The sequence below is a fragment of the Amborella trichopoda genome, chromosome 11 (assembly GCF_054954075.1).
Source record: "Amborella trichopoda isolate Santa Cruz 75 chromosome 11, AtrichopodaSantaCruz75HAP2 v2.0, whole genome shotgun sequence".
In the NCBI taxonomy this organism is placed as follows: Eukaryota; Viridiplantae; Streptophyta; class Magnoliopsida; order Amborellales; family Amborellaceae; genus Amborella; species Amborella trichopoda.
The window spans coordinates 40,227,264-40,239,913 of NC_142346.1; the positions used below are offsets into that span (position 1 = coordinate 40,227,264).

The 12,650-nt window shown below is 35.3% G+C and overlaps 1 protein-coding gene across 1 annotated transcript; it reads left to right on the forward strand.

Moving 5' to 3' along the window:
• Positions 1-2,501: 2,501 nt before the first annotated feature.
• On the forward strand, positions 2,502-11,957 carry LOC18436928 (UDP-glycosyltransferase 92A1). The gene is given in 4 exon segments (XM_088850631.1): positions 2,502-2,952; positions 10,696-11,106; positions 11,109-11,282; positions 11,285-11,957. Coding segments are annotated over 4 exon segments (1,440 nt in total). The 5' UTR covers positions 2,502-2,636; the 3' UTR covers positions 11,824-11,957.
• The last annotated feature ends 693 nt before the right edge of the window (positions 11,958-12,650 follow it).

Below are 12,650 nucleotides of genomic sequence, written 5' to 3' on the forward strand. Positions count from 1 at the left end.
GCGAGGAAAAAAGTTTATATCAGATTGCAACCTTAAAATGTAGAATTAAAGGTGCACCTAAAAAATTCAACATAAAAGTTGTTTGGATGAAGGAAAACTTTGTGATCGATCATCTCAATATCAAAATGTATGAATATGAAAAGAAAAAAAAATTTTGAGTCTGCGAAATGGTATATCTTGCAACACATTATCTGGGCCGTCCATTTTCAAGATTTTCATGTATTTATAGACCTACTTGATTTGAATAATTTTTAGAAATTACAATTTTATAATTAGAAAGGAAAATAGATTCTCAAGCTATCTTGAAAATTTTTGATATCAAAATTACATTTATGATAAAATTTAGTGGTACGTCTTAATTAGATTGTTTAAGGTTGCAACCTTATGCAAACCACACCCTGTGTTTAAGGTTTCTATAAGGTTGCAACGTTAAACAATCCAATTAAGGCACACCTCTAAATTTTATCATAACATGTAATTTTGGTGTAATGAATTATTAAGATTATCTAAAAATGTATTTTCATATCTTATAAAATTTGAAACTCCAAAAATAGTTCAAATTAAGTAGATTTATAAGCATATGAAAATCTTGAAAATGGATGATCTAGATAATGTATTGCAAGATCCACTATTTTTAAGACTCAAAATAAATTTTTTTTTCATATTCAACAATATCGATATCGGATGATCAATTACAAGGTTTTTCAATATTAAAACAACCTGGACAGATTTTTGAGGTGCATATTTACTTCTAAACTTGCCAAAAGAGTTTGTGTTCCCATGGGAGTATATTATGCATTTTACTATCTCGGGCAAAACTCAATCTCCAAGTATTTTTGGGATGTTAAAAAACTCAATATCCAAGTATTTTTGGGATCTTAAAAAACTCAATCTCCAAGTATTTTTGGGATCTTAAAAAAAATCACTTTTCAAATTTCATTCTCCGTATTTGAAAAAATAATATCCTAAGATTGAAAAGGGACCATCCAATTTTTAGAGGCATGAACAAATGTCCATATCATGATGATTTATAAAAAAAATTTAAAATAAGATAATATGTTAATATTATGTTGAGGCATCCGCCCCCATTAATAGATTAAGGTTATGTTGGGGCCTCCGCCCAACTAACCACCAATGCCCCAAACACATTTACTATTTTTTGACGGATGCGGTTTATATAGAGCCTAGGCTCTAAACAATCAAATGAGAGCCTACCTTCAAATAGTATAAATAGTATTGATAAATGTAGTTTCAATATTGAAAATCTTTGTGATAGCCTTAAAATATATTTTTATTTTTATTTATAAAACTTAAAACTTAAAAAATAGTGTAGATCGGCAAATCTATGAAAGCTTGAAAAGCTTGAAAATCTTGAAAATTGACGGTCCAAAAATGTGTTACAAAATACACTATTTTCAAAACTTGAAATCTCATGCCCATACATTTTGATATTGAGATGATCAATTTAAAGATATTTGGACATCAAAACAACCTCTATATAAACTTTTCCCTTTCTAGACATAATTAATGGTTAATTTTCATCAATAAATGTCCGTACAATAGCAAAATGTACAATGTAGTGTTAATACCAAAATATATAGACATATAAATGAGCCTTAACCTCCACGGTACACTCAAATGCACCAAATACACAAAGAGCGCGTATGCATATTATTCTTTAAAAAAAATGATCTCTATTCAATATGGTGACATCATTTTTTTCAAGTGAATAGGGGGTATAATTTAGATTTTATTTTATTGAGGTTAATCAATGGGTTGAAGAGATTCATCATTGTCATCCTAGCCTTGTCCAAACTATTTGGGGTCGGCTAGGTTGAAAAGGTTCCATCCCCAAAATGTCGAGGTACTAAAATTAATTCTAGGTAGGATCTTACTTGGAGAGTAAATGAACATTCTACTCTTGTAGGAGTACAATGTTTTGACAAAACACAAATAGGCATTGAGTGATCTAAAAGGTGATTAGTCACTAAGCCACATTCAAAAAATGATTAATCACTAAGCCATCCTCATCAACTCTCATCTTTTTCTCGGTCCTCTAGAACCACATTAGAGTTGGGCGAATATTTTCACAAAGAAAAACAAAAAGAAAAAGAAATTGATATAATTCTCAATTCTTAAACTCTTAGTGCTTGAGCTTTCATAGGTGAGGTTTGTACAGTGTCCCCACTTTATACTGTACATGTAAGAGGCACCTTTAAATGTTGTCAAAAGATATAATTCTGTTGTTCGAAACCAGATTGAAAATCCATTATTAACTCTATGAAATTTAAAATTTTATAAAATAAAATTTAAAATTTCAAAAAATTTGTTAAAGACAAAAGTTTTTCAAAAATGACAATGTAATCAACGGTGATCTATGGGTCCACGTTTACCGACATTCAAACCGATTCCTCTCTCTCTCCGCCAGTCTGCAGCCCCCCGCTGTCTCGAATACACATCGACTTCCTGCCTCACTTTCTCTCTCTACACCAACAGTCTCTTGGCTTCAGCCCCTACACACCCCATCTCCCCAGCACACTGCATAAACAAAAAGCCTTCTCTCTCTCTCTCTCTTTAACTTCGGACCCAACTTTCTCTCTCTTCATTCAGGAGAGAGAGAGAGAGAGAGGAAAAAGATGGTGGTGGATGAGCGGGAGCGTGTGGTGATGATGCCATTCATGGCGCAGGGGCACCTCATCCCATTTTCCGCCATTGCTGAGCTCCTGTCCGGGCGTAACCCCCTCAAAATAACGCTCGTAAACACCCCCCACAACGCCTCCAAGCTGCGCTCCATGCTGAATCCCAAGGCCGAGGTCGCCGAGGTCGCCGAGCTCCCCTTCTCGAGCGCCGACCATGGCCTCCCCCTGGATGCCGAGAACACGGATGCCCTCCCTTACCATCTCATTATCCACCTCTTCGAAGCCTCCGAGACCCTCGAGCATGCCTTTGAGAGTTCCCAAAATTTACATTGAACCGTTATTAAAAAAAAAAAAGAAAGTATAAATATTAAAAGTATTTTCAATTGATCATCTTGACTTCAAAATGTATGAATATTAAAAAAATAAAAGAGTTTCGAATCTTAAAATTAGTTCATCTTGTACAAGTTATCTGAACCGTTTATATTAAAGATTTTCACGTGATTATAAACATACTTGATCATTAAGGTTCATGAAATTTTACATTTTATAATTAGGGTGGAGCATAGATTTTCAAACCACTAAACTAGTTTTCAACGGCAAAACTATATCTTTCAGCAATATTTAAAGGTGCCTCTCACTTTTATTGTATAAAGTGAGGACCTTATACAAACTTCAACTTTTTTTTCTAATGCTCAAGCACAAGTGTTTAAGAATTGAGAATTATATCTTATTCCTTTTTGTCCTTTGTGAAAAATATTCGTAAGCGGTTCTAATGTGGTTCTAAAGGACCGCGAAATGATATAGTTGATAAGGATGGCTTAGTGATTAATCACTATTTTAATGTGGCATAGTGACCAATCATATTTAGATCACTCAATTTTAAGATTGATTTGTTTTTTGTCTAAAGATATTCCATTCCTGCATGAGTAGAATGTCCATTTACTTTCCAAGTAAAATCCCACCTAGAATGATTTTAGTACCTCAAAATTTTGGGGATGTGGCAACCTAGTCGACCACAAAAATAATGTAGACAAGGCTCGGATGATAATAAAAAAGCGATCCACCGATGGAGAATGAATCTAAATCATAAAAGGAACTTATATTTCAAGTCCCTATTATATTATGGGTACAAAGACAAATGGGTATAGGGATAAAAAATGGAAAATTATCTCCCTTTTTTTTTTTCTATCAGGTAAGGTAAGTAAAAGGAAAGCATTTAGAGCTTTTTTTTTTTGGTTCTACCTATAGATTAACCTCAATAAAATCAAAAAATCATAATTATTACCTCTATTCACTTAAAAACGTCTATTGACGAATTGCTACAGTGTTTTACTTACTTAAAAACTGCCACGGACCTACCTGAGCCTTGGCGGTCCCTATATATTTTTTGGGTCAATTTTGCGTAAAAAATTCTTGTCACAGCCTTTATATGTTCATGACGGTCTTTAATCCATGCTGTTCGAAAAAATCGGATGGCACGGAGTTTATGGGCGAAAATACTGTTCATTTTCGTCAATAGTTGTTTTATAGTCTATAGGCGAAAATGAAGTCGTGACCGTCAGATCGGCTCAGATTCAATCTGAACCCTTGGGCTCATATTTTGATATGAACTAATGGGCTAATATCAATATTTTTCATATATATATATATATATATATATATATATATATATATATATATATATATATATATATATATATATATATATATATATATATATATATATAGAGATAACTCCTTGATACAAGGATAAAGATATTCCTTTTTTTTAAGCCAAGAGAAGGACATTCTAACTATCTAAAGATAGTTCTGCTTGTCCTTTGGTGTTGTCCCTTTATTAGGAGTAGCCATCACTATTACTAATAAGGTATCAAAACAAAGGCAAGCTAGGCGGTGAACAAGAGAAGGTAAAAGTCCTCTATCTAATTCATAGGAGGGCTTGCTTTTCCTTTGTGTTGAATTGAAGCAGGGGAGGACCTCAATACTAGAAGAGGAAAGCAAGATAAGGAGTAGAAAAGGATTCAATAAGGCTTGATCACTCTCTTGTCTCACATCATCGCTCGCTACATTTGTTGGTTTGGTTTTTTACCATGTAGGTTTCTCACATCGCATTGTATCTCATGCTTCTTCAACTTGAGCTTTGACAACATTTTGCTAATGATAAAACTCGTTGGGGCTTTGTAGATTGAACGAGCCAGGGAGTACTCTCCTTCAAGAGACTTCCCCCTAAGACATCGGGTGGAAATTTGCCCTATAATTTATTCATGGGCTGGGCCTCATCTCTCATATAAAGCTTTTCTAATAATAATAATACATAACTAATTTTGTTTTATTAGAAAAAAATATTTCCTAATCAATGTTGGGCCAACTAAATGGGCCCATGCCAGCTTAAAGATTTCCTCCAACGAAGAGTTCGGCCAACTTATCCTCAAGCGCTGTCTACATCAAAGGTCAAAATCAGAAGGTGATATCACACGCACCAACCATTCGTAGTTAATTTCTAATCCGTTTGTTTGTTTAAATGTTAGCTTATGTGCAAGGAAAAAAGTTTGAAAACACTACAAAACACATATCGGTGAAGTTATATAGTACTTCACCAACGAATTTATCACCGTTCAAAGTTTATCATACGGTCACAGATATCTGATAGTGTTTGAATTTTAATAGTTTTTTACAAATTATAATGATATGAAATTTTATAAGTGTGTGCGGCTTAATAAGATGCACATAAATAAAATATAAAATAAATAATTGGAATGATAAAAATTATGTAAAATACCCCTATAAAGTTTCAGGGGTAATTTCATCATTTCATTTTATGACTATTATTTTTTAATATTTTATTTTGGTGTGACTTGGTCATATGTACATACGCTTCAAATTTTAGATAAATCTGATTAGTACAAAAATTATTCAAATACCACCGAAAATTGTGACCGTATGATGAATTTTAGACGGTGACAAGGTGTAAGTGAAGTACTATACAACTTTAGCTATGGGCGTTTTGTAGATGCTTCCAAAAAGTTTACATCAGATTGAAATGTGGAATTAAAGGTGCACCTAAAAAATTCATTATAAAGGGTTGTTTGGATGTTGGAAAACCTTATAATTAATCATTTCAATATCGAGATGTATGAATATGAGAAGAAAAAAGGATTTTGAGTCCACGAAATGGTATATCTTGCAACACAATATCTGGGCAGTCCATTTTTAAGATTTTTATGTGTTTATAGATTTACTTGATTTAAATAATTTTTAGGACTTAAAATTTTATAATTAGAAAGGAAAATAGATTCTCTATCTACCCTTGAAATTTTTGATATCAAAATTACATTTGTGATAAAATTTAGAGGTGCGCCTTAATTGGACTGTTTAAGGTTGCAACCTTATGCAAACCATACCTTGTGTCAAATTGGCTACTCATCTATAATTTTCTTTTATTTATTGGGTGTGGTTTCTATAAGGCTGCAACCTTAAACAATCCAATTAAGGCGCACCTCTAAATTTTATCATAACATGTACTTTTAGTGTAAAGAGTTTTAGGATTATCTAAAATCTATTTTCATATCTAATTATAAAATTTTAAACTCCAAAACTGATTAAAATCAGGTAGATTTACAAGCATATGAAAATCTTGAAAATGGATGATTTAGATATTGTGTTGTAAGATGCACTATTTTTAAAACTAAAATCATATATATATTTTTTTCATATTCATCCATATCGATATCGAAATGATCAATTACAAGGTTTTTAAATGTGAAAACAACCTTTCTTGATAGATTTTTGAGATTCATCTTTACTTAAGTTGCAACCTTATGTAAACTTTTTCCATTTATATAGTGCAAATCATTAAATCATTTTTGCCCGACTAGTTTCTAAACTTGCCAAAAGAGTTTGTGTTCCCAATGGAAGTATATTATGCATTTTACTCTCTCGTGTAAGACTCAGTCTCCAAGTATTTTTGGGATCTTAAATTTTGCGGATATAACCTGTTCAAGCCATTGGCTCTTTAAAAAAAGTAATTTTCAAATTGCATTCTCTGTGTTTGAAAAAATAGTTTTTTAAGATTGAAAAGGGGCCATCCAATTATTGGAGGCATAAAAAAATTTCCATGATGATTTATAAAAAAAATTTAAAATAGGATAATAGGTTAATATTATATTGAGGCATCCACCCCCATTAATATATTAATGTTATGTTGAGGCGTCCGTCCCACTAACCACCAATGCCCCAAATCCATTCATTATTTTTTCACACGGTTAATGAGTAGTTTTCATCGATCAAGATCCGTACGATAGCAAAATGTATAATGTAATGGTAGTACCAATGGTTTAAAAAGTGGATCGGTGACTTTGACTGGGCTCTTCAAAAATCGATTCAGATCGGCAAATCGACGATCCGGATCGGGAATCGACTGAATCGGTAGGATTAACGCTTCAAAAAAATCCGAAAAAATTATTAAAATTCATTATAAATGTTATTTTTTAAGAATCCAATAAGAAACGAGGGTACTACATTATTAACTTTTATTTTTTTCATCAATTTGTGAATATTGAGATACTCTTTCCCTGTATGAACTTATGTTGACCATTAAATTTACATCACACAAAAGAAATCTTAGAATTATCATGGATTAAATATATCATGGATTAATTATCTAATCATATATGGACTACAATAAAGAGTTGATTAAATCGACGAAAATTTGGTCACTAAAATCTCGAATTGACGGAAAACCCTAATCCGCTAAAAAAACCCAAATTATTACAACCTAACTAACTATAATATTATATACTAACAATATTTTATAATTATTTTATTGTATAAATAATAACAAATCCAAAATATTTTATAATATCATCTAATTTAAAATGTATTATTGACAACTGTAAGAAAAATAGTACACAACATGATTTATAATACAAAAATTAATAAATAAAATAAAATATTTGGTTATCAATTTATAAATTATTAGAATGCGTACCAATTTTCTTTAATTTTTTAGGTTTCTAGAATAAATTAGTAGAAAAGATTGTTAGCAGAAAGAGAGATTTCAAATGGCCTCATTGTATGGATCATATCTTTAAATTAATATTACTAATTTTATGTTAAAGACCATCATGTTATAAAAATAAAAAAATATAATTAGACCATTTATTCTTAGGTTGTATTAAAAAATACCTTTTATTTTTTTGACAAAAAATACTTATTGTGTCCTCTTTTATTTTTTTTTACAAGAAAAATATGATACTTGTTGATTATCTTTGTTTTTTTTTTTGACAAAAGAATAAGATGTTGTACTACATTTTTTTCTTGTTTGTTGTATTACTTTTTATTTTTTTTTACAAGAAAAATAAAAAATGATGCTGCCAAAGTACATTTTATTTTTTTATGCCTTTTGTTTTATTTTTTTTGCAAGAAATACTTGTTATATTACCTTGTATTTTTTTTACAAGAAAAATTAAAAAATATTGTATTATCTTTTTTATCTTTATCTTGAAAAGCCTTTTATTTTATATTTTTTCTATTTTTTTTCAATAGTATTTTCTGCCTTTGTTTATTTTTTTGATAACAAATTGTATTTTTTTTACCAGAAAAATAAAAAAATGTTGTATTATTTTTTTTTATCTTTATCTTGAAAAACCTTTTATTTTATATTTTTTCTAGTTTTTTACAACAGTATTTGCCTTTGTTTATCATTTTTGACAACAAAATTTTTTTTGTATTTTTTGGTTGTGGACTAAGGGGTTCGAACTCAAAAAAATAAAAAATTTGTTGTGCAATAAGGGGTTCAAACTCAAAATATCTTTTGATGTTCATTGTGGAGTTCGAACTCAAGTTATACACTCAAAAATCAATGTTGTCAACCAACATGGCCACGTCACCACATGTGATTTTATTATCATCTATAATAATATATATTCAATCATCTTGCTTTAATGATTTTTTGTGGGAATTATCCCACATTGAAGGATGAGTGTTGCTTGGATCTCTATAAAGTCATGTGTAATAGATATTTTATTGTGTGTGTAGAAACGTCTGGGAGGCAAACGTGAGGCGAGCAACGTGTGGGAGGCAAACGTGAGGTGAGCAACGTGTGGGAGGCAAACGTGAGGTGAGCACACCCGCCATCAGGTAGGAACCGGCGGTTCTGTTCTAAAATCGGGCGGTTCCCGATTTTCTGCTGAAACCGGCACGGCCTGTGCCGGTTCCCGAGTCGAACCGGGTGACTCGCCGATTTTTAAAACACTGGTTAGTACCAAAAGAGATTGACACATAAATGAGCCTTAACCTCCACCGTACACTCCAACTGAACCAAATAACACACAGAGCGCATATGCAGATTATTTTTTTTAAAAAAAATCTTAAAATTTGATCTCTCTAACACTCTAAAAATTGAATGATCTCCATTCAATATCGTGACATTATTTTTTTCAAGTGAATAGGAGGTATAATTCAGATTTTTTTTTTTAATTTATTGAGGTTAATCAATGGATCGAAGAGATTAATCATCATCATCCTAGCCTTGTCCAAACTATTTGAGATCGGTTAGGTTGAAGACTTCACATCCCCAAAATGTTGAGGTTATAAATTAATTCTAGGTGGGATTTTACTTGGAGAGAAAATTAACATTCTACTCTTGTAGGAGTCCAATATTTTGACAAAACACAAATAGGCATTGAGTGATCTAAAAGATGATTAGTCCCCAAGCCACATTCAAAAAATGATTAATCACTAAGTCATCCTCATCAACTCTCATCTTTTTGTCGGTCCTCTAGAACCCCATTAGAGTCGTGGTGCGAATATTTTCACAAAGGAAAAAAAAAGAAAAAGAAATTGATATAATTCTCAATTCTTATGAGCTTTCAAAAAAAGAGAAATAATCTTATAGGACCTTCTCCTATCTATGTGTATAGGACCTTCAAAAGATCACCATTAAAGTTGATACAAATCTTTAGAAAATCAAGTCTCACACCTATATGATAATTTTTTTAGTGATCCATGTCAAATTTAATGGTAATCATTTGGAGTCCTACACACATAGGTGGAGGAAGGTCCTATGGGATCATTACTTTTCAAAAAATAGATGAGGTTTGCATAGGGTCCCCATGTTATATTGTACAAGTAAGAGGCACTGTAACTTTGTCGAAAGATATAATTCTATTGTTGGAAACCATGGCTTAAAAATCCATCATCAAGAACTGAAGTAAGTCTATAAACATTTGGAAATCTTGAAAATAGAGAGGTCAACAAAACTTTCCTTAACTTCCAAAAGAGTATTTTCTACTAGGTTTTTTGAGGTGCACCTTCCTTCTGCAGGATAAGGTTGCAATCCTAAATAAGCTTTTTCCTTAAAAAAATTGCACGGTCCCATTCATATTAGAACTTCTACGTTTTTAAACACACTCGAGTGCCCATGCGATTTTCTTCACGGAAAAATCCTACACGGATGTCGCAGTTGAATGGACGATACGCTCGCGCCGGACCACGTACTCTTGGCGCAACCACAGTAATGCAAGAGGTGGGACCACACATCCCGACAAGACATGTAATCAACGGTCATCTATTGTCCACGTTGACGGACATTCCAACCGGTTCGTCTCTCTTTCCGCCAGTCTGCGGCCCCCGGCTGTCTGGAATGTGGATATACATGGAGTTCCTGCCTCACTCTCTCTACACCAACACTCCCTTGGCTTCTCTCTCTACGTTTAGGAGAGAGAAAGCGGAAGAAGATGGTGGTGGATGAGCGGAAGCACGTGGTGATGATGCCATTCATGGCGCAGGGGGCACCTCATTCCATTTGCCGCCATTGCTGAGCTCCTCTCCGAGCGTAGCCCCCCCAAAATCACGCTCGTCAACACCCCCCCACAACGCCTCCAAGCTGCGCTCCATGCTCAATCCCAAGGCCGCCGGTGCCGTCGACGTCGCCGAGCTCCCCTTCTCAAGCGCCGACCATGGCCTCCCCCTGGATGCCGAGAACACGGACGCCCTCCCTTACCATCTCATTATCCGCCTCTTTGAAGCTTGCGAGACCCTCGAGCCCGCCTTTGAGAGCGCCTCGTCTCCGATAATGCCCGCAATGATGGCCGCCTACCGCTTTGCATCATCGCGGAAGGCTTCTATGGCTGGACAGGGTTGGTGGCGGAGAGGCTCGGCATCCATCACGTTGTATTCAATACCGGTGGGGCCTTCGGCACGTTGGGGTTCACATCCACATGGTTTCACCTGCCCCATGTGGGGACTGACGCCGACGAGTTCCCGGTCTCAGGTATGCCGGGCGCCACGCTTCACCGGACCCAGCTCGTGAGCCAACTCAGAGCAGCGGATGGCAAAGATAGATGGTCGATCTTTCTACAGAGGCAAATATCCCTCTCCATGCATCGGAAGAGGGACGGCATGCTATGCAACGCAGTGGCGGAGATCGAGCCGGATGGTCTAAGGCTACTGTAAACCATGACCGGGCGGAAGTCTGGCCAATTGGGTGCCTCTTGCCTCTCTCTCTCTTCTCCGAGAATGGGGCGAGGGAGCGCGGGGGCAAGCCACTGGGGATCTCAGCCGAAAGCTGCATTGCCTGGCTCGATACTCAGCCACTTCCCTCGGTCCTGTACGTTTCATTTGGGTCGCAGAACGCAGTTTCGGGTGGAACCTGAAGGAGCTGGTAATGGGGCTGCAGTCGAGTGGTGCAAGATTCATCTTGGTGGTCAGACTGCCCTTGGAGTCCCCCATAACCGCTGAGTTCAGATCAGAGTGGCTTCCGGAGGGGTTCGAGGAGGGGGTGAAAGATCGCGGCCTGATCATCACGGGGTGGGCGCCGCAACTGATGATCCTTTCGCACAAGGCAACCGGTGCTTTCCTGAGCCACTGCGGGTGGAACTCGGTATTGGAGAGCCTAAGCCAAGGAGTTCCTCTCATTGGATGGCCCATGGGGGCTGAGCAATTCTTGAACTCCACCATGTTGGGGGATGAAAAAGTTGGGGTTTGTGTGGAGGTGTGGAGAGAGAAGGTGGCGAGAGTGGTGGCGGCGGTGGTGAAAGGGGAGAAGGGGTCGGAGATGAGGAGAAAGGCCGGTGAGATGAGAGAGGCACTCAGGAAAGGGATGGCGGAGGAGGAGAGCCCTGGTGGTTCTTCTCTTAGAGCTATGGATGAATTCGTTGCATCAATTGTGAGCCCGCATGTGTAAAGTGTGTCGTGAGTCGTGACCTTTTTATTTTTGCCGCACATTGAGCTGCACTGATATGCCTTTGTTATGAGGTCCCCATCTTCGGACTGCTCTTTCTTTCTTATTTTTTGAGAAAAATAGCAATTAGAGGTCCCTAATCTTGGACTATGCCTTATTTATTATTTTTTTTAAAAAAACAACAGTCCGAGGATGGGGACCTTGGACTGCACTCTGAACTTAGTATAACTCAATTCTAGGGTGGTCTGATGTTCCCATCCTCGGATCGCTTTCTAATTGTTATTTTTGGAAAAAAATAGGGGTCAAAGGATGGGCACCTCATACCACTCTATTGGGGTTTCGCCATATTTAGAAGGCACTCTGAGGATTTTAACCTTGGACTGCCTAAAGCTTGGAGCACAGCCCTACTAAATAAAAGACTAAAAAAAAGTAAAAATTAAAATGTGATATGAGGTTGGAATCATTAAATCAAAGAAAAAGTTTATATAAGGATGCAAACCTTATAATGTAGAACTACGGATGCACCTAAAAAATCCATCGAAAAAGGTAGTTTTAATGTTAAAAACCCTTCGATTGATCATCTCGACATCGAGATGTATGACCATGAAAAATAAATTTTTTTAGTAGAAATAGTACATTTTACAACATATTATCTATACCATCCATTTTCAAGATTTTCATATGTTTATAGATCTACTTGATTTTAACTATGTTTGAAATTTAAAATTTTATAATTTGATTTAAATATAGATTTTGAGATAATCCTAAAAACATTTTACATCACAATTACGTACCAAGATAAAATTTGAAGGTTCTCCTTACCTCTACAG